Consider the following 23,115-nt stretch of genomic DNA (forward strand, 5'->3'; position numbering starts at 1 on the left):
AAATAGGTTATTTTGCTCTCTTTGTTAGGCAGTATAAGTGGATAAATCACAGTGAATCACATTTCCAAGCGCACCATTTTGCATGCCTCTTGTTTCTGACACAAGAGAGGTTGCAAAATCTCTTCTGTGTATTTCATGCTGGGCCCCAGAGGAGATATTTGCTCTTTCTAGAAGCTTTTAACAAAATGGATGTTGGACCTTATTTATTATTTTATTAAGAAATTTACATATTCACGTGGCTTCTCTCTTGTGTTGATACTCTTCACTGCCTAAAGTCTTGCAGAATTAATTTTCATGCAACACTTAGTCATCTGATTTATAATTCAATCCCAATCAAAACAGGTTTGTGTAGCAGAGTTCTTGGGGTGGGGTCAGGGAACGGATAGTATAATTTTATAATAATGTTTCTGGTTGTTTTTTTTCTGGCTCATCCATAGTGAAGTAGTTGTGTGCATTAGGGGAATTTTTAATTGTGTTTTGGGCTATGATTGAACTTTTTGAGCTGTTTGACAGACTTTACTTGGCTTCTGCAGACAGACACTCACTTCCCTGGTGGAGCTGATGCTTTGATGGTCTGTTCTGTACACGGGTGCCGATCCTTGAGGTAATGTTGTGAAAAACAAGTATATGAGAGATTTTGGAGCAGCGGTTAAGATTTTTTGGAATAGTTAGGATTGCTTTCTTAAAAGACCAACCCCTTTTAAAAAAAAAATTTGCTTAGTGAAAGATACGGTGGCAGGGTTTTTCTTTTTGGAAACTCTCTGAACCCCAGAGGCCAATTGGCTTTGACTGTCATGTAAATTTCTATGTAGGTCTGGTTATTCATGAGTAGCAACTAGTTTTATTGGAGGTTATTCAAGCCCATTTCAAGGCCAAGAGTGCTGCTTAAACCTTGCCCACATGCATGGGTTTCCTCCGCAGTCGATTTCATGTACAGCTTCCATCACTTTAGGGTCCTGTGTGACTAGGGCCCCTTTGGAAGCAAACAGCATCTTTTGGCTGCTTTATAAATAGTTCCCTGTATGTGAACAGGAATGTGCAGCAAGATTTTTGGTTTCAATTGCGCAGCTTCTAGTTTTGCTTGTGATTTTTGCTTTCACAGATTTTAAGATTTCTATTCTTGTCACTTTTTGCTAGATCTTGTTGACATGCGAGTTTGATATTTTTCAGATGTAAAGCTGCAGCAATGTGAAGATTTGTTAGAATATCGGTGCTGCTGGTTTTTTTTTTTTTTTTTTCTGTCATCAACAAATTTCATTAACTCACTAGTTAGTCCTATCCCTAGATCATTGATAAATATGTTGAAAAGCAGCGGCCCCAGCTCAGACTCCATGGGGTACCCGTGAGGCCTGACATACCTCCAGGACCTCGTAAAGTAGCAGTGGCAGTGGTGGACGGCTAGCAGACGTAGGCTTTGAACAGACTTTTTTTGTGACCTGCCCCACCAGGGCTTCCCTCTGCTGCATCATCAGTGACATCCCTGACGTGGCAGAAGGAAGCCCTGGCAAAGCAGGCCATGAACAAGCCTGTTCAGAGGCTATGTCTGCCAGCCATCCACCACTGCTGCTTTAGGAGGCTCTGGAGGTATGTCACACCTCATGGGGGGGGGAGATCTGTTAACGTAATCGGTGAGCCCGATTTGGGGGGGGGGAACAAATTGATTCACTGAAGTAAATCTGTGAATCGGGCAGCACTATTGTCAAGAGGATATCTCTGTTCATATACCTGCATCTGATACAGGTATCCAGCCAGAACATTGACAAAGGAGAATAAAGAACTGTGGATAAGAAAATGGAAATTTTGTATGCTAAAACTTTTTTATAGTCACAATTTTTATTAAGCATAAAATCAATACGGAATGCAAAAGTCACAAAAATTATCTTCCAATATGCTCATTTAGATAAGTATAGAACCCCTCCCCAAGAACAAAACTCAATGCCCCCCCCAAAAGTCCCAAGATAGGCCATAAAAAAGAAACTATAAACAACCAAAGAAAATTGCAAGAAAACAAAATAATAAATATAACGTGTCAGCCATTCAATATTCGACTACGTTCAACAGAAGTCATGGTGAGCCAAAACTGATTGAAATTACGACCCCTTACTAGAGGAGAAATCTTTTTAATAGAGCTTTGCTTCTGCAGTGTGTGTAGATCCTGTAGCTTGACCCTTCTCCCCCCTCCCCCCACACTGCTGTCGGATAGTTCCAATTCATCTTGTATGTAATGTGAGGAGGTCCTTTATTCATCTTTTTAGTTGGTTTGAGCTTAATCCCTTTTTCCTGGCAGAGAAAATTAAATAATTTAATGGCAGAGGCCCAGGTAGTACAAGCAGCAAATGGAGCCTTATCCCGTGTGAGCAAACAGGTTTGGCTAGCTCAGGGAGGAGAGAGGCTTTGGAAGGCTTTTAAAGGTGCTTTGTTGAAACTTGATGAGTCTCCGTGCTTTGAGACATTTTCATGGAAACTCTGCAAAACGAAGAGATGGGCTGAAAAGGGGGGGGGGAGGGGGGGCAGTCTGAGCTAGGAGTCTGCGTGGACGACGCCGTGACCGCTTCATTTTTCCCCTTCTGGAACGTAGTCCAAAGATATTTTAGTGGCTATGATCCAGCACTCGTTTGTAGCAGCAAGTTACTACATGTTTTCCTGTTTGTAATTCCTTGGCTGTGGAGTGACTGGTGTCAGGTGGAGGTGGTTCAGAGGATGCCCTAAGTGCCAGGCAAATAGAGTGCCAACTTATTTACTTAGTAACAGAGTAGATAGATCATGATAGGTAAGACCAGTTGGGCTATGCCAACTGCCCAGCTCGTCTACAATGCTAATGCTATGTCTTGGCTACATCCCAGCTGCCATCCATGACAACCTTATGCCCACAGTAGGTTGTTTGCATTACCTTCCTCTGTAGTTGTAAGATCGCACGAATAGCCTTGCTTTCCTAAAGTTGAGGAGTCCTTCAAGGGACCTAATCCAGGGGCTCGGTCTGAAGTGGAAGTAGGCATGCCATACTGACTTATTGTAACCACTTTGAGAGAAACTGTTACGCTCTTCCGTTTCCCTTTTACCTGCCTTATTCTGTAGCGTTCAGCTGTGTAGGATCAGGAAGGCAGGGACTGAGAAGGGCCATGGATGTAAAGTTGGTATCTTCCCTGGGATGTCCCGAATGTCTTCTCTCTGCTGTATATAAAGAATACTTCTGAGGAGGAGACCGGCTCTGGTGCCTGGCCAGCCCCCCTCCCTGACACAGTCAAGCCTGTTTTTTTCAATGTTTACTAACTTGCAGTTTGTACCTAAGGAAGTGAAATGAATATTGCTCTATACCTTTCTCTGTCTAACCTTTGGACTCTGCCACCCAGGTGTCTTAGCTCGTAGGGATGGGTAAATCAACCCCCTCAATTTAAAGGCTTTACTCTGCTGACTTCTCTTAGCAAACCCAGAAGAGGGTGAGAGTATTGTATGGCTGAAAATAACCAAATAATTAGAATTTGCCCCTTTTGTATGGTATATAATAGGATTTGGATTTTAAATTGTAATTATTTGCCACTCCAGATCTGAGCTCAAGGTAAGCTTATTCCCCTGCCCCCAGAGAGCTTAAATTTAAATTGTTCAGAAAGAGCAGGATTTGAACCCCTTGTTGTTCTAGCCCCCAAACTTTCATATCGGCTACAAAGTCTGGTCCCCATCGGACATGCTCTTTTGGTCCATTTTCACGCTCTGGTTTCTTTCCTCACCTCTGGCATTCGTTGGTATATTTTTGGCTGTGCAGATTCAGATCTGTTGGATCCACTGCTAAGTGTCCTTTTCCTTTTTTAGGGATATCAGCATGAATAACATAACTCGATTATCAGAGGATGCTTTCAGGACCCTGCCCTATCTGGAAGAATTGTAAGTACCTCGGGGGGTGTTCTGCAGGGTTTTATGTGTGCGTGTTTATAAATCCTTTGATATTCCACCTTCCAGAATCCTAAGCATCAAAGTGGTTCAAATCTAAAAGCCAAATAATCCAATATGGGTATTAGGGAAAAGATCACCATAGCCATTGGATAAGAGCAAAACTAGAGGGTAGGACAAGCCCAAGATTTACAACAGGAGACGTTTAGAGGAAAAAATCCCCCAAGCTCCCTTTTCTCAATCGCTGGCATAAAAACCCACTCTCCGGTGCTCAAAATTCTCAAAATGAATCTCAAACTTCTACTTATTTGCTTACCCCAAAATTAATGGGTGTAGCTATAAGATCTTCTTAGATAGGACCCTGGCAACAATCTTGGTTAGGGAAATGGATTCAGCAAGTTATGTTATCCTATTGCAGTTTTTGGAAATTAATTAAGACCACTTTGTTTGATAAGTTTATTACCTAGTGAGTTTTATTATTGAAATTCTATTTTACAAATGTATTTTTTACTGTATTATTGAATTTCGCCTAGAACTTTTGGTTATAGCGGTATAAAAGAATAAAGTTATCATTATTAAAGAAAAAACTTTTTTTCTCGATGAGACATAAGGTCCTTAAACCCACTATGTCAATTTGCCAACTGTGTTCGCTGTGAAAACTTACAAATCTTTCCAAATATATTTGCTCTAGCATTCAAACCCAATTTTGAAACTAAAAGCTAAGTTTATAAAGCCCATCCACCTTTCATAAAACAAATGGCTTGGCAGCACCTGGTCCACCAGAAAAATAAGTGGAAAGCCATACTCGTCACGCACACGTCAGCTTGTCAGACATTCCCACAAGGAGCAGACGTGAACAGTGCAACTGTTTTCACTGTTCTCAACTAAAATGGCTGCTATTCACTTGCAAGCAGAACTTAAGAATAGTCTTACTGGGTCAGACCAATGGTCCATTGAGCCTAGTAACCCGTCCTCACGGTGGTCGATCCAGGTCCCAAGCACCTAGCTAGATCCCAAGGAGTAAAACCGATTATCCTAGGAATAAGCCTATGGCCTTCTCTTTCAGGAAATTATCCAAACCCCCACTAACCGATTTCACCACATTCTCTGGCAACGGATTCCAGAACTTAATTCCACGTTGTGTGAAGAAATATTTTTTTTCCGGTTTGTTTTAAATCTACTACTCTTATTACCCCTGAGCTGTCTCTTCTCCAAGCTGAAGAGCCCTAGCTGCTTTAGCCTTTCCTCATAGGGAATTCGCCCCATCCCTTCTCGGGGTTCACAGGGCCAGGGAAGGAAATATAAGATTTCCCAGTGTACTGTCGGATTTTATATTTTCTGATCAGGTCTGTCTTCTCATTTATACATAATAGGTGTGGTAGGTGTGTGTTACTGTCCTCTGAGCAGTGATCCTCATTCCACTTCCCAAACTCTGCCGCTCTGTTCTGCCCATTGCATGTTCAAACATTTCCAAATTAGTTCCAGATGTCTGTTGCTTTGCACACACAAATTCTTGTATGTTATAGGAATCTCTGTTCTCATTAAATGAACTTGTGTTTTTATATCTGGGGATACCAAAAAATCCTTTGGAAGCCCTTCAGATTATGCAAAGTTCAGCAGCACATTTTACTCATCTGGAGTGTCTGTACTGACCATTATTGACAGGATGCTGACTGGAATCGTCATTATCAAAATTTAAATCAAACTCAAAACCTTCTTATTTAAAGATGCTTTCAACATGTGAGAAGGCTTGTTTCAACCGAGGATGACAAGTTAATCTAAACAGGCAATTCCTCCCCCCCTAATTGTGATCTCCCCCTCCCTCTTTTTAAATCTCTCCTCTCTTCCCTTTTGTATCATATTAGCTCAGTGTGTCTATAATATCTCCATATTTTATAGAGTTTTGTTTTAATATATTAATAATCTTATTGTAAACTGTTTAGATAACCCTAATAGGCATTATATGAAGTATAGAAAGCTTGAAACTTAAACTAGGCCGTCTTATTTTTTGCCTGAGGGTTTATATACTCTGAGAGTGACCAGTGCTGTTAATCTATGTTCTATCGGTACTCAAACATTGTAAAATCACTCCAGGGTCAGTTCTGCAACGTTTCATGCCGTTGAGCCTGTTTTTTTGGCATGCTTTTCTGGTCGCAGATGGAGCAATGAGATAGTGACATCCACAGGAAGCAGCTTTGGCTCATCTGCAGCCTTTCACGCTTTTCCGGCATTACCAGAGGGAAAATGGTATACTTCCATGCTTTGCTGCTCTTCCGATGTTCTTGTTCAGATTATTCTCAATTTAGGAAAATGTTAGGATGTTTCTTTTCTGTGAAGCTTATTGCAGGAATGAGAAGTTGGTATAGTTGCATGTTTACGTTTGCAGAGTTTTCAATGCATATGAAAGAAATGATGCACTGTACTGTTTTGCATTTCAGAAACTTGCAATTTTATGACTCTAAAAGCACCTGCCCCCCATGCGCAGGTTCACTTTTCATGGGTGATGAGTAGTTTTCAATCATTATATTTGGCTTTATCTGCCATCCTCCCAGGAGAGGTCAGAATGGATTACAAGTTTACATATGTAAGAAAGCATGGTAAAACAACATGACAAAACATAAGATGGCAGCTTGGCATGATAAACATAGTATTACAAGTGTGCCATATATGGGGAATGGCTCCCGGATGGAGAAGTCCCATTGGGCTAGATCTCTTCCGATATTCAGCGGGACATAGCTGGCAATTAGAGAATGACACGGGAACAAATGTCCCCATCCCTGCCCCTGCCCCATTCCTATAAGCTTTGCCTTAATCGCCCAAGCCTTGAACACTTATGATACAGGCGTTTCAATACTTGATAGGTATTAATATAGAACCAAATCTTTTCCAGAGAAGATTGTAAAACTAGAGGGCATAATTTGAGGTTGCAGGGAGACAGACTCAGGAGCAATGTTGGGAAATTATTTTTCATGGAGAGGGTGGTAGATGCCTGAAATTGTCCTCCCGAGGGAAGTGGTGGATAGGAAAATGGTGATGGAATTCAAAAAAGCATGGGATAAACATAGAAGATCTCTAATTAGAAAATGAAGGATGTAAATTAAAGAACTAAGGCCGATACTGGACACACTTGCGTGACCTGTGTCCCATATATGGTGATTTGGTGCAGGATGGGCTGGGGAGGGCATCAATGGGAACTCCACTAATATGGAACATGAGGATGTTACTGGCCAGACTTTATGGTAGATATCTTGCAAATAACAGGGCTGGAGTGAGCTTGGACGGCAACTTCAGCATTTGGAATATAGGACAAGACCAGTCTATTTACAGTCTATGGCTCAGAAATATCAAAGAAGAGACAAGTTAATTTAATCATGTATTTTAATGGGTGTAACTAATGGGCAGACTGGATGGATCATTCAGGTCTTTATCTGCCGTCATTTACTATGTTACTGTGATTTTAAAATGATTGATGCTTATACAGATGAGGACAGAGCTTGTAGGGTCAGGAAAATGAGTTCCCACGGGGACGGGAAAAAATTTGTCCCCGTTTCATTCTCTACGGGCTACCTCCCTCTGAATATAGGACTTGTTGGCAAGCCCAGTGACCAGCTATGTTACACAACATAGCTGGTCACTAGTGATTTTCATCAGCTGACTGGCCAAGACATGTGGCCAGATAGCCCCACCCAAAAGGTAGGTCTCTCTTTGACCATTAGCCTTAGCTGGCCAGCTGATGAAAATCGACTTGGCTCGCTAAGTGCAAGCCGCTGACTTTTTCCCCAGATATTCAATTTTGACCTCTGACGCTTTACATGTGCGTGGCTTGGCCTTGCTTTTGACGTGAAACAATGCCAGAGGTTTCTTCTGAAAGTTTGCTTGAAGTAATAATAATAATTTTATTCTTATATACCGCCATGCCCATCGAGTTCTAGGCGGTTCACAACAATTACATTAGGATCCGCATTGACCTGCCGATTTACAAACAGTGTATTGTTGCAAGCCATGTGTTCACAAGCTGGCACAGATGTTATCCCAAAAATTGCCCGTGTGATATTTGCTGTCTTGGTTCATGGTCTTCTTTGGTCAAGGGCTTGTGATGCTACTCGTAAGGGTAAATATCTTTTTGGTTGAGAGAGCCAGACCCACTGCACTTTCTGATGCCCTAGTCCTTCTGAGATCCAAATAGGTGAAATCGGACCCTGTGAAGCAGCTTTATGAGAAGTAGGAAATGTTCCCAGCATTTCTGTGGCTGCCCGACATACAGCCTTTTACCCACGATTATAAAAGACAAGTAACCCCATATAATCCGTTTTTCATTTAGTAGCTGTCAGATGGTATTTGGGTCTGGAACAGGGAGATCAGGTTATGTAATGAATAGTTTGTAGTTGGCTATCGAGTTTTTGTTTGCAGAAAAGCTTAAAGGCTTTTGCTCAAGGTGTATCAAATGATGCATTTAAGGCTTAAAGATGTTTTCAGACATCGGGAAATATTGAAAGAAAGCTCTGACGGCTCCTTTTTGGGCAGCTTGAGACTCTAATGAGCTGCAGACACCTGTTCCGATGTCTGAAATGGCTGTTGCATATTCATAGAATAAGGCGGTGCTTGTGCTTTTATCTAGAAGCCTCTTACTGCCTTTCAGTGGTCCCCTTCTGGACAGCCACATAGCTGTGGATTTTGCATGAAAAGTTATTCGATTTGATCTAGGAGGCAGGTGAACTTGCATTTCTTGGCAATCTGAAAACCAAACCGCCTGTCAGATTGGAGTCGGGCACTGGGTTTCTAACACTTTCACATCCGTTGGGGTGAGATGGTGCCTCTCGATTTGAATTCCACCCTCTAATGTTAACATTCCTCTTTGAATTCGCTTATCGGCACATCCTTCCACTTCATGGACTATTTCTGTTTCCTTCTGTGTGCCCTATTTGACTTCTCCCCTTTTTTTGGAGATCATTTTTGCCCTGGATGGATTGATACAGACCCCTACATCTTTCCAGCAACTGATATGCTGAAAAGCATAAAAATACATAGAGGGGCGTAATCAAAACATATGTCTTAAGTCCGATTGGGATATATAGCGCTAGAGGCCCAAAGTTGGCTAGAGGCCCAAAGTTGACATTGGGAAAATGCCCATTCTCAAAAAATACGTCTAAAATAATTTTTTTTTACTGAAAATCGTCTATCTGGACGCCAGGACGTCTATCTTCATACCACATTCTTGACCAAAATTTTGTCAAAGTCCCAAACGCCCAGAACAAGACCATTTGGATGTGGGAGGGGCCAGCATTGTGATGGACTGGCCACCCAGACATAGCAAAAGAGCAGTGAGGCACCTGCTTTGAACTTCACAAAAAGGGTGCCACATAAATATCTTACCAGAACTTCCTTGTAGGTTAGGCTGAGCCCGCCAGAACACCCCCAAAACACACTATACTCACCTGTCTACAACCCCAGTAGCTCTTATGGCTGCAGATGGCACCTATATGGCAGTAGAGTAGGGTTTGGGTTTTTTTTTTTTTTGATGGATGCAGATGTTCTACCATAAATGGAGTGGTTAGAGTGGCTTATGGGTCTGGGTCTTCCTCTCTAAGGTTCACTAACCCACCCTCAAGCTATTTAAGAGATCTGTATGCAGCTCTACTAGCTGCTGATGTTCTGGAGACAGGTTTGTACTTTCTTATTCTGATCTTTGCAGGGGTGTGAAAGGGTCAGTGAACACTGGGGAGTGTTTGGGGGTCTTTTTCTTTATCTCTGTAGTGGTTATCTGGTCACTTTGGATACCTTTTTGACACTTATACCTGTTTTTCCATCATCTAAGTCAAAACATCTAAGTTCCATCCAGGAAGTCTCATAAAACCTTCGATTATCCCTGCAGGATGACCAAGTCTAGGTTGGCCCACGTCCTGCCCTAACTACTCCTCCAGATATGCCCCTTTTAGCTCTGGGCATACTTCGGCATTCAGCGGCCTAAAAAGTCCTTGGATAAGTCCAAAAAATAGGTTTGATTATCAGAACTTGGATGGACCTGTCTTGTAGATTGTCCAGTTGCCAACTTGGGCGGGTTTTTAGACGCGTTTAAATTTTGATTATGAGCCCCTTAATGTCCAAGGTGATACTACAAGTAGATGTTTATATTTTTGTGCATTTAGTGGGCTCTACAGAAAAATAAAATAAACAACTCAGTTTGCTTCCTCATTGAAGCTCCCTACTCCCCAAGGCTAGTAGTTCATGACTGATAAATGCGTATAGTTGACAAAATCTTTGCTCATTTAGCTGGTTGTTTCTTGCCTCTTGGAAGAATGCCAGGTTCAGTAGAAATTACAATTGTCTGTGAGATGGTTGCAACTGCCCTAACAAACAAGAGTTTGCCTTGAGGTTGTGAAATAATGAAATATTCCCATGTTTTTAAGTCGCACAAGATTTGTTTTTGCCTAGTTAGAACTTATTTCCAACATACACTTTGTGGTGGTGGCTCTTGTCCTTCCTCCCATTTGCTCTCGCAAAACCGGCAGGTGCAAAGAACATAAATCAGAGCTTGAAAAGTTGCCCTGTGGAAGCCACTGGGATCCAAGGAATGGTGGAACCTACACTTGGTCAGGTGGGCGGGTTTTACTTCCACAGGTGAAGGACAAGTAGGGAAGAGATTTCTGATCGTCAAAATTTGGCAAAGAGGTGGTTTAAATTAAGAACCAAACTGCTGTAACTTCTGGCAGTTGCCCTTAAGCTCTGATGCAGATTTTAATTCTAAACTAAAGAAAATCATTTCAATGAAGGAAACAGGTTTATTTGATACCCTTCTCAACTACCGTAACATTCAGGCTACTTTCATTTTTTTTACGGTTTTGGGGTTTGCTTGATTTTTGTGAAGCAAAGAGCTTTGCTTATATGAAAATTTAGATTAATTGATTTGTGTTTATGTAGATTGTTTGCAATAAGTTTATAGTATAACAGAATTATGTATTTTTGTAAAGATGTATTGTATAATTTAATCATTGCTTCCTATACAGCAAACTATCGGTTTCATACAACAGAAGAGTACTATGCTTTTCTGTGAATTTTTTTTTTTTTTTTTTGGGGGGGTATGAAAGAGTAGATGATGTGAGTATAGCAGAGGAAACTTTAAAAAAAAATCCTTTTCAATAAGGGGAAATTCCAGCTTCTCGGCATGAAGTTGCACAGCTGGAGAGCAAACATACTTTGGCTTTGATCATTTTTGTCAATCATGTTTTAACCACGTAGGGATACTGAGGAGCTGCTCTGCTCTTCCATCACATATGTATAAGATTATGCATCCTAAATTTCAGCCATCATTTTTTTAAAAAGTCAGATTGCCTTCAATAAAATGCCCGGCTGACATCTGTCTCTCCCCCCCCCACCACCATTAATCTTGATTCCTTTCCATTACCTTCATTAAAGACAAATGTTTGGAACTTGGTTTAGCCTTTTTTCCTATCCTGGCCCTGTTCTGACGACGGCGGCAGAAGCACCTTCATCCGGCAGCTTTGATCAAGAAAAAAATTAGACTTTTTAAAGTCCAACTGTCGCAAAATTAACTGGAAAATAGTGATCACTGCAGTGCCGGACAATTTAGTTGAAACAACAAGGTCCTTGTGTGGCTGCTCAAGAGTTCATTTTGCTCAGCTGACCCTCTTCCCCCCATCCCTCTTTTTAAAATTGTTTTTTGGGACTTGCAGTTGCTGACCCTTGTTATACTTTCATTACTGCTTTCTATACATTACACATTCATTAGGATCTGCAAAAAATGTTTATATATGGTACCCTTTACACTTTTCTGTATCTGGAATATTTTAAATATCACTTTTTTTTTATTTTTCGAGGTCTAATTAGGCAATAGAAAAGAGCAGGCTTGACTCGGCGTACTGCGTTCACTTAAGGAGGCCATATGATATAAAGAGTCTGGAAGTGGTCCAGAAGAGGAAGCTTTAGTTTTGATTGGTTTTATGCACTGGCCGTCTGAGTCCTGCCTAAAGGCTTAGGAATTGTAGAGACATCTACACATGAGAGCCATGCCAATAAAGCTGGTGATTTCAAGAGTTTGGAGATATTTGATCATTTTTCTTCATTTTTGTGTGTGATAATGCCTGAGAAGTAATACCTGTTTTTTGTAACTCTTTTTCTGCCATGTGATCTTCTAGATGGCTGTGATAATTCTTATGTTTTAATAAAATTTACTGTTAAAACAGAGGATAATGCAGCTTCTGGAATCCAGTAGATTAGGAGATCCAAGGTAGCCTGTATTTATCAGATGTAGGATGAATCTAATCGATTTCTTTGACTTGGCTTTTCAGCAGGCCTTTGACACAGCTCAGCATGAGTGACTTATAAACAAATTGAGCAGTTTAGGAATAGACTCTTCTAAATTGACTAAAGGGTTAGAAACTGGCTGAAAAAAACTGGCATAAAAACTAACAATCTACACTCCCAACTGACCCCTGCGATCACAGTCAGAGAGAAGATTGTCCACCCCACCGGCACAAACATCCTTCTGGAAAGTGGCTGCACTTCCTACCCAAATTATAGAATGCAATCCCACCAACCATCAGATCACTGACAGGCCTACTAAACTTCAGGAAAGAGATAAAAAAAACACCTTTTTAACCAACTCTCTTGAACACACTCCTAACCTCTATTTCTACCCCTGAAAATTTATCCTGCCTTACTGAATGTGCCCTTCACTTGACTTACAGGTGAAACTGAGCCTCTAGCCCAGACATGGGCAAACTATGGCCTGCGGGCCATATCCGGCTCGTTTAGTTTTTTAATCCGGCCTGCCGACCATCTGAACCCCACCAACCACGAGACCTACACACCTCCCTCCTTCGCCTGAAAGGTCTTGTTTTGGGTGTTTGGGACTTGGGCGATTTTTTTGGTCTGGAATGTGTGGTAAGGTGGTCTGGGTGATTAAACTGCTTAACGTAGAGGTAGGCCATTCTAAAAAAAAAACCTCATTTTGGATGTGGTTGTTTTGAGAATGGACATTTCCCTGCTGCCTACTTTATGCGTCTAGGGACAGGCCAAAAGAGGACTTAGATGTTTTGTTTTATTATGCCTTCTATTTGTTCTGCAGAAGAAAAAAGAACATCATATTTATAAAAAAGCACACTGGGGTATTTGTTAATATATGTTTGAAATGTGCTGTTTTCTTGTGTGTTTAATTGTTTCCCGCTCTGGATAAGGGAGGGTTACAAATAATAATCAATACACTATAATGGTAAAATGGCCTTCTTTCTTTTCAGGCGGCTGGCTGGGAACGATTTGTCTTATATCCACCCGAAGGCCCTCTCTGGCCTGAAAGAGCTCAAAGTTTTGTAAGTAACAAAACTGAAAAGTTCTTTTTATTGTAATTTTTACGTTAACAATCTTGACTAACAGTATGACTCCACTCAACACGTGCACAATATCAAAGAAGTCGACTTTCCTACGATAGCCCTACTTCACCCTTCCCCCACCAAGACTATGTGAGACTTCTCTTTTGGAACAAAGTCCTTATCATAATTTTAGTCTTGACTTTATTAAACAGTGATACATAGGTTTTAAAGTAAACAAGAAGGCCCGGATTCTCTAAAAGAGCGCCGATATCAGCGGCCGCCGATACCTTGTCAATCACACGATAGATCTGGGGTCATATCGGCAAAACAATGATTCGATACTTTCATATATTATAGATATTGTCTCCCATAAACACTGGTCAGTCTGCAAGTTCCCACAAAAAATATTCAGTGCATAACCTTACGAACTTGTCCTTCCTCAATCTGTGAGAAATTTATCCTCGTTATTCACTTATCAGGCGGCAAAGGTCACCTAAACTAAGATCCTTGACTGACTATCGTATTTTAAGCTATAAAGACTACCTTGTTCTGTGACTGATTTATCTCAGAAATTGTAACTTGTTATTTACTCTCTTAGTTATTAATACTGACATATTTGGATAAATTGTAATTCCTAGATAACTATTCTAGCTCTTGATCTGTAATCCACCTTGAACTTTACAGCATAGGCCAGGGGTCTCAAAGTCCCTCCTTGAGGGCCGCAATCCAGTCGGGTTTTCAGGATTTCCCCAATGAATATGCATGACATCTACGTGCATGCACTGCTTTCAGTGCATATTCATTGGGGAAATCCTGAAAACCCGACTGGATTGCGGCCCTCAAGGAGGGACTTTGAGATCCCTGGTATAGGCAGAATATGAGAGGCATGTAAGCAATTTTGTGTTATTCACATTCAACTTTGACTTCTGCAGGGCCAGGCTCAAATCTCCGTTAGCACTTATACATTCTGGTAAATGTCTCTGTCCAAAACAATAGTTGATCCAGAAGACAGGCTTTTAGAACTAGGGGCTATTTGGATACGGTACTAGTAATGTGTAAATTAAATTACTGGAATGCTGTCTATATTGATTTGTCTCTCAAACTTTTTTTTAGCTCCGGCACACTAAGCGGAGCAAATGTTTTTCATGGCACATTACAATTGAAATTATAAAATTGCAAAACCAACAAAAAATTAAAATTGGAGAGTTATTTATTTAACGTTCTTTAAGCTATCTAGGGGTTATTTTAACAACGGTGAAACTAAAGTAAATAGAATAGATGGATGTGCTTGTTTTGGAGTGCAAATTAATTCAAATACGCATTTTATCGTCCACCATCTGCAGTTTTCTTTTCAATTTAATTTCTGTCAGAGCTGAAAATCCAAGTTCGCAAAGATAAGAAGTGGTAACTTGACCCCTTCCAAAATCTGAATGAAGGAATACATACAGCAGCACCTTAGGTAGGAAATGCTAGTAGAGCATCCCACAGGTGTCTTAAGTAGCCAGGTGGGTGGGATAACGAACCATAGAGAGGAAGAGTCAGACCCATAAGGCACTCTAACCACAACATCTATGGTGTTTACTATGAGCCAGCCAAAACCTGCAGCCATAAAGGCAGTTGACAGATGGGTATGGTAGGTTTTGGGGGAGTTTTAGAGAGCTCAGCATAAATGATAAGGGGTTATGGTGAGATGTACATCTGGCACCGTTTATGGTGTCCCACTGCCCTCTAAGGTGCCCCACTGCTCTGTTGGCCAGTCCACATCTAAATACTGCTGATCTGAACATTTCTAACTTGTATGCTTTTGTGATCGAAAATGGTTAATAACTTTAGACATCCTGGTGGTCTAGACATTTTACCAGTCAAGACATCCAAGTAGGCGGTTCCCCCCCCCCCCCAAAAAAAAAAAAATTAAAAAATTATTTAGACATAGTGTTCATAAATGAACATTTCTCCACTCCGGAATTAAGGGCTGAGGGCGGGGGATAAGAAGTCTGTCCATGTAGTTATTCAGAGTAGAGAATGACACTAGGACAAATTTGTCCCTGCAGGAATTCAATTTCCCTGTCTTGTCCCTGTCCCATTCCTGTAAGCTCTGCCTTAACTGCACAAGCCTCGAACACTCGTGATTTTAAAGTGTTTGAGGCTTGTGGAGATGAGGACGGAGCTTGCAGGAATGGGGCAGGGGCAGGAAACGAACTCGCGGGAACGGGACAAGAAAATGAGTTCCCGTGGGGTTTGGAAGTCTATCCATGCAGTTTTTCAGAGCAATGGTTTCTATCGAAAATGCCCCTCTCTGTCTTGTATTTGGCTAGAAAATTGGTGTCTCTTCAGGGTAATGCCTGCAACACCTGATGGTTTCTCTGGTCAGCTTTCAAATATTATTAGGAAAGCAGAAAAGCACAGACTGAACATATGAAACCTGTAACATTAAGCAACATCGTTCTCTCTCTTCCAGAACTCTGCAGAACAATCAGCTGAAAACCGTTCCTAGCGAGGCCTTGAAAGGTCTAAGTACTTTACAGTCCTTGTAAGTGTTCTTCGTTGTGTGTTTTTTCTGTTAAATTTTTGACATATTCGATCTCCATGTGAAATGAGCTTAAAAAGTAAAATTTTGCTATTTTTACATATGTCTATAGCTACTAGATATACACAGTTGCTACAATAGAGGTTATACTCTAGCCAAGATTAACATACAGGATAAAGAGGAGGATTTAGGAATTTTACTTTGCTAAGTGAATGATTAAAGTTGACAAGACTGGGATCAGGAGAAATGGGGAGTTAAGATTTAAAAGCAGGCCCAGAAAGGTGAGTTTTCATACTGGATTTGACAGTATCGTTTATTGAACTTGATAAACCGCCTTAGTTGCAGCATAATTCAAGGCAGTTTACAATAAAATACATCAAATAAAACCAAAATAAAAAGGGAACGCCATTAAAATAGGCTAGTCCACTACTTTCATACTAAAACCATTCATGGTCTATCACTGTAACAATGCGTTCTCTACTCGTTATAAAGTTAACAAAAAGCACGTTCAAAGAGATAAGTTTTCTAAAGAGTTCAAAAGCGAGGATGCGATGATTCCAGATGTAAACTAGATGGTAAAGAGTTCCATAAGGCTGGAGCTATTGCAAAGAATGCTGACTTCCTAGTAGGCAGAGGGAGAGCACAGACCACCATCTCAAGAAGTTAACTGCACGCTAGAAAGTGTGGAGATAGCAGCTGTTGATGGGAGGATGGAGAAGACCTGGCGTAATGTAGAGCTCGTGAAGAGAGAGCGTGAGGAGCTATGGAGTGAATGTGATTGTGAGCGCACTTGTAAGGGATTCTGGGAAGCCGTACAGGCGGATGGGGAAACGGTATAATAAGCTGGAAATTCTTATGTTGAAAGGACAGGGGAACTGGTCGAAAGGATGTTGGAAGAGAGATTTTGCTTTATAGTTGGATCATCAAAGTGGTTTGCAAATACAAAATTAAAAAAAATCAATCTAAAACATACCAGTATATCGCAAAGAACTCATTTATTTAAAAAAAGTACCAATAGATCTACCCCACATAATCTGTGGAATTAGTATCAGGGACACAGTCCGGGTTTTGAAGTGATCTATGAGGCTAGCTGAAAATGATTACTTCTGGTCGAACACCTTGTGGTCATGTTTGAGTTTTTTTACTATTATTCAGGAGAGCACATAGGACTTCACGGTATTGCGGTATATAAGCTGTTATTATTATTATTATTATTATAATAGTGGACTAACTGAATTTCAATTTTGACTTTGGCACTGAAACCATATTTTGGTTTCAGCTTAACTTGTCCCTGCTGTTTCAAAATGGCTGCCGAGACCTTCTGTGGCAGTTTTGTGAGACTGCTGCTGAAAGTCACTTAGCCGTTTTGATGGTGGAGATGGCAGGGATTGGAACAACTGAGGATCGCTACTGCCCAGTCATGACACTAGACTACTAGGGCCTAAGGTAGGCCTGGGAGGGAAGCTACTGGATGGGTCCAGGAAGGGAGGCGTGGGTGCTGTTTAGGGGACAGGGTCTGAATGGCTTTGGTTTTAGTTTTGGCCAAAACAAAAGCCTGGTTTTGGTCTGCCTCTAGAGCCCTTGATAACACACACCAAAAAGGTTAACCTGGCACAATGTTGACGTATTGATGGTGGCTCCTACTGCCCACAAGTTTCAGCCTTGTGCTACTTCATCCCTTTTGTGTATGTATATTAACCTTGTATTTAAAGTTGGGATTATGTGTACTGCGAGTACAGTAAGTAGGAGATTATGGGTCAATTGCCCTTTCTCTGTTATGGGTGTTGCTTGTCCTTGATCATCTGTTGTGGTGCATGTTTGTTAGACATCATAGTCTGGCAGCTGCTCCACCGCTGCTCTTCCTAGTTCAGAGCTTTTAAACAAGTAGCTTGTCCAACTCTCTATAGAGTTTCTTAGATTAACTTCTTCCATGTTCTCCTGCTGGAATCTGGGTACAATCAGGATTTATCAGAATCGGGTGTTTATCCCAGAACAAGCAGGCAGCATATTCTCACACGTGTCATCTACGGAGCCCCGGTACGGACAGTTGCAAAAGTACAGCGGCACTTTAAGAACTTTAAAAAGTTTGCGACTGACCGCACCGCGCATGTGCGAGTGCCTTCCCGCTCGACATAGGTGCGCGGCTCCTCGGTTCTTAGTTTTCCGCGGAGCTAAGAAGTCGTGCTTTTGAACGTTCATTTGGTTTTATTCCCTGTTTTCACCTTCAGGCATTTCGATGGTGGGGCCACTTTCTCACCTCAGCCATTGAGTTCTATTTATCAGAATCGGATGTTACTGGTTTCATTGAAGGCTCTTTATTAGTAAACATGCCCAGTATCCTTGGGATATATGCAACACTTTGGTTTTTCTGAAAGGTCTGGTTGCATTTAATATCATCAGGGGAAACTGCTGTGGATTTAAAAAAAAAAAATGTTGCAAAGTGACTGATTTGAGGGACATCATTAAGAACAAGTGCATCAAATCTTCTGTCCTATTCTTTGTAGGAGTGTCGACAGTGTACGTACATTTTCAGGAAGGAAGATATTGGTTAGAAATGTTCCCAGTCTAAGCCTCGTAGCTGTACTGTAGGAAAACCAGTAGCACAAGGATGGGGGAAGTGCAGGAGTTGGTCCTTCATTCAAAACTATACTACTCGTAGAGTTTAATGTCTGCTGCTTGCCAACATGCTCTGAGCGTTTCAGCTTTTCTTCCTCTGATTTAACTCCAGCTGTTGATCATGACTTCCAGCACTTTTCTCAGGTCTTTAGCTGATCTCATCTTGAGCATGGCATTTATACCCCTCCGTTAGACTTGTTCAGTCAGGATCAAAATGCATTTTATTTCATAAAAGGGCTGAGGGTATATCTTTCAAGATTTTGTTAAATGATCACCCTTAGAGTGCTGAAGAATGAACATCTATAAAATGCTTGTTGCAGTTTTCTGGGCCTCGCTGCGTCTTGTCAGGTAAAAAACCTGACATTTCAGCCATGATACTGTGGCTTTCTTATGCTGTGAGGTCTGCAGTTTGTCTTTATATAATAGGTTCTCAAACCTGATTGGTTGGAGCTTGAGGTGAATGAAGCAGGAAAGTCAGTTGGTCACCAATTTGAATTTTGGTGGGAAAATCAGTTGGCCTCTATTTCCCATAAAATAGAAAAGTCTCTGGCGGGTTTAAAAATGTTATCTCCATAAGGCTGGGTTATATGTTTCCTCAGGGTTTCCAAGGCTAGCATCATGCTTTTTGCAGGTTTCTGGGCCTCGCTGAGCCTGTGGGTTGGAGGCAAATGAGGTGGGGGGTTTTTACAGCCAGTGATTGAGGTTGTGGGAAAAGCAGATAGCGTAGCTGGTTTTAAGAAAGGTTTGGACAAATTCCTGGAGGAAAAGTCCATAGTCTGTTATTAAGACATGGGGGAAGCCTCTACTGGCCCTGGATCGGTAGCATGGAATGTTGCTACTCTTTGGGTTTTGGCCAGGTACTAGTGACCTGGATTGGCCACCGTGAGTTTCAAGTTTTTATTAAAATTTGATGCTATCGCTTATACAACTTCTAAGCGATTTACAGAATAAAAAATGGGGTTGCCAATTAAAATTAAAAAAATGCCAAAAACAGTACAAATAATAAGATTAAAACAACTTGAGTAAATGGCGTTACATAAAAAGACAACAAGACCTAAAACTTACCTGATACAAAAGGGATTTGGGGTAGAAATACAATCAGCGTAGGATACTGGGCTTGATGGACCCAGTAAGGCTATTATGTTCTTATGGGTTGGCGCTCTGGAACTCACTGCTGGGAAGTTTCCAGGATGGTCTTATTTTGCTTTGCTTTTCGTAAACAGTTGACGTCCATTATTTTTCAACCATATTATGGATCTGGCCAATATTGACCTCAAACTCTAGTAATTGACTCATTGCTTCTGTGTTGTAACTGAACTGTAATTTTAATCGAATTAGTTTTGTAAACCGCTAAATACATTAGTGCTAGCGGGTATATCAAGTGCAATAAATCCAATCTGGATAGCGGGCAGAGCCATCGGCAGGGATTTTCAGCAGCATTATTGGGGACAGTGGTGCTGAAAATTCAGGTCAGTGCCACCCATCCAGATAACAACATCTGCAACTGGATAAACCACCCGATAGCTAAATTAGCATTCAAATGGATTGTTGTCTTACTCTTTCAAATGTGGTGACTTGTCTGAGAGCTTAGCAAAGGCTTGGCATGGGATGCCTCTTGGAACCATCCCTCACACTGCTGGGTGTGTGCAGTAGGCTTAAAGGTGAGCTGCCGTCTCTTCACATCCATTCACTTTTCTATACCGTTCTCCCAGGGGAGCTCTGAATTTATTGAGGTGCTCGAGCATTTTCCCCGTCTGTCCCTTATTCTCAGTGAGCTCGATTACTGTAATATTGCTTATTTGGCAGTATCTCGGAGAAATACGCAGTGACTGCATATAATCCAAAACGCGGCGGTGAAATTGATTTTTGGGCTGAAAAAATATGACCTTTCTTTTGGAAATTACATTGGTTGCCAGTGGAGGCGTGGGTGAGGTTTAAATTTGGTTGTGTTTGTTTTAATGTTTTGTTTGGTCTTACCCCTAATTATTTAACCGATCTCTTCTCTTTTGCAACTAATAAACACAGGAGACGTTCACAATTTAATTTCGTCTTTCCACCTGTAAAAGGTTGTAAACTTTTAAAAAATCATCAACATCTTTTGTCATATCTGGCGGCTTTATGGGGCAAGGATTTGGAACATTTCCTCCAATTCTTACTTGGAATTTAGGAGGCATTTAAAGACATACCTGTTTTCTAAATATTTGGGTAACTAATTTTCAACCTAATTGTCCATCCTACTTTTTGGAAATCGCTTAGAACTTCACGGTCCTGCAGTATATAAGTTGATTGTTATGTTATGTCCCGGCATGCTCACTATCTATCTTATGGTACCTGGAGTAATGGGGGGGGGGGGGAATTAAGTAACTTGTCCAGGGTCACAAGGAACAGCATGGGTTTGAACCAAGGACAGGGTTGAGGCTGTAGCTTTAACCACTGCACCACTCTAGAAAGCAAAATGTAGAAAAAGTGAGCCATGTATGTGACATCACTGCCGAGTTTGGCTCTTATTGGTGGAATGAGACATTATGTCATCACAATACCGGCTCTGGTTATCAGATGCTGAAACTTTTCACACTGTTTATTTGTTCAATTTTCCTTACTATTCTCCCAAGGGAGCTCGAACAGTTTTCATGAGTTTATTCAGGTACTCGAGCATTTTTTCTTGTCTGTTCTGGTGGGCTTGCAATCTATCTAATGTACTTGGGGGGCCTGAGTGACTTGCCCAGGGTCACAAGGAGCTGTGATTTTGGAATTCAAAAGAAATGTGAGCAAAGGTGAAAGGTAGCCAATTCTTTTTCAGAGCGTCTCTGCTGTAATTCTCCAGTTTGTAACCTGCATCAGGGGCAATCAAAGCCCATTAGATAGACATGTAGCCAAACCTTGCAAACATTTTGAGATTTGATTGCATACCTTTTTAATTATAAAAGACTCCATGCCTTCACCCAGTCTGTCGCTGGCAAGGAAAAAGCATGTGATCACACGGCACATTGTGTTGCAAGTGACTGAAGCAGCCCAACCAGTACTGTGTATCCAAAGAGTAGTGATGACAGCTCGGTATTAACAGGAGGGAAAGAACGGAATTAGCAGATCACTGTTCTGGACAGCACCCCATCTGCAGGCTCGTAACTTTGGTGTGTTCTGCAGCTTCAAAAGACGTTGATCAAGAACTGTTTTATTACTAATTCCAAAACACATAGGCGCCCGCGTGAATATTTCGTGCAAAATATCTTTCTACTAGAGCATAGGGTTTTTGGGTGCCATCTAAACAAATAAAAAAAAAAAAAGTAAGGTGTGCCGGGTTATCCAAAAATAAAACTCTTTGTGTTACAAATGCAGACACATTAGGGCTGCCTGCTTTCTCTCGCTGTAATCCCAATGAAACCATGAACCACAAGTTTCAACATTGCTAATCTCACTGTTATTTGGGAGTTTTCCAGCTTTCTAGGAGCTTGCCTTTAGGAAGCTCTCGTCTTAATAAAGACATGAATTATTCAGTCTGACTATTTTTTTTTTTAAAGGTTTTGTAATGGTAAATGCCGTCATTTCACGGCTTTTGGATATGCCAAAGCAGCTTGGCGCTCGGCGGACCTGGGTGTGGAAGAGCTTTTGCAGATGGTCTTGACTGTATGAATTCGATAAACTGGTTGCAGAGGTTTTTAACTCTCCAAAATGACTGGACTGCTGCCAGGCTTTTTCCTGCATGCACGGAGACTCGTAGTTTCATTGTAAATAAGCTATTTTCTCGTCTTCCTCTGGAAATAAATAGAGCAGAGGCACCGTCAAGGAAGGAAAATGCTGAAAATAATAATTGAATGGCTTTAAAAAGAATGCTTTATCTGGAAGGTACATTTTAACATTATGGGCTGCGATGGTATTCCCTGAGAAATACTCAGGTATTGTAGTAGGCATGAAGAATTTTGTTGAAATTTGGAACGCTAGGTTATGCTAGAGAAACTTAAAAGTTATGGTTTTATGAAACATAGAAATATGATGGCAGATAAAGGCCAAATGGCCATTCCAGTAATCATGATCTCTTCTTCTCTCTCTAAGAGATCCCATGTGCCTGTCCCTCGGGCATAGTCTCTGTCTCCACCACCTCTACCAGGAGACTGTTCCACGCATCTACCACCGTTCTATAAAAAAGTATTTCCTTAGATGACTCCTGAGCCTATCGCCTCTTAACTTCATCCTATGCCTTCTCATTCTAGAGCTTCCTTCAAATGAAAGAGACTCGATTCATGCACATTTACGACACGTAGGTATTTAAATGTCTCTATCCTATCTCCCCTCTCCTGCTGTTCCTCCAAAATATACAGATTGAGATCTTAAAGTCTGTCCCCATACGCCTTATCACGAAGACCACCGACCATAGTAAGAGCTGGTCTTGGTACACCCTTGCATGAAGTCCTTGTATACCATGGCCTTAAAATAAGGCTGTTTTTCTGTTTTCTTTATGGCTATGTGCTAATGTGACATTTTAACTCTATTTGGGAGCATTGTGTATTGATGCACCCTTGTCAAGTTCCTTCTACTTATAACCCATTCTGGGCTCTTCTGGGAAGGATGGGCTATAAATTTGACTAAATAAAATAAGTAAGTTTGTCTCTCTTGAGTAGATAGTAAGCTCTTCTGAGCAGGGACTGTCTCTTCTGTGTTTTGATGTACAGCGCTATAGAAATGAGTAGTAGTAGTTGGTGGTAAGGGCTCCAGTGGATAACCAGTTAGCACGTGGTAATGTAGATATGTGAATGCTCCCTTTGC

At 41.2% G+C, this 23,115-nt stretch overlaps 1 protein-coding gene across 2 annotated transcripts in view; it reads left to right on the plus strand.

Moving 5' to 3' along the window:
- LGR4 (leucine rich repeat containing G protein-coupled receptor 4) overlaps positions 1–23,115 on the plus strand; it is a 78,317-nt gene that overhangs the window by 21,117 nt on the left and 34,085 nt on the right. Inside the window, exons 2-4 of one of the 2 annotated variants that reach the window (XM_033928534.1) lie at positions 3,808–3,879; positions 13,140–13,211; positions 15,670–15,741. In XM_033928534.1, coding sequence (XP_033784425.1) covers positions 3,808–3,879; positions 13,140–13,211; positions 15,670–15,741 — 216 coding nt within the window. The remainder of the gene's footprint in view (positions 1–3,807; positions 3,880–13,139; positions 13,212–15,669; positions 15,742–23,115) is intronic. The other variant, XM_033928536.1, reaches the window with a different exon arrangement.

This window comes from Geotrypetes seraphini, chromosome 19, assembly GCF_902459505.1.
Source record: "Geotrypetes seraphini chromosome 19, aGeoSer1.1, whole genome shotgun sequence".
Classification (NCBI taxonomy): Eukaryota; Metazoa; Chordata; class Amphibia; order Gymnophiona; family Dermophiidae; genus Geotrypetes; species Geotrypetes seraphini.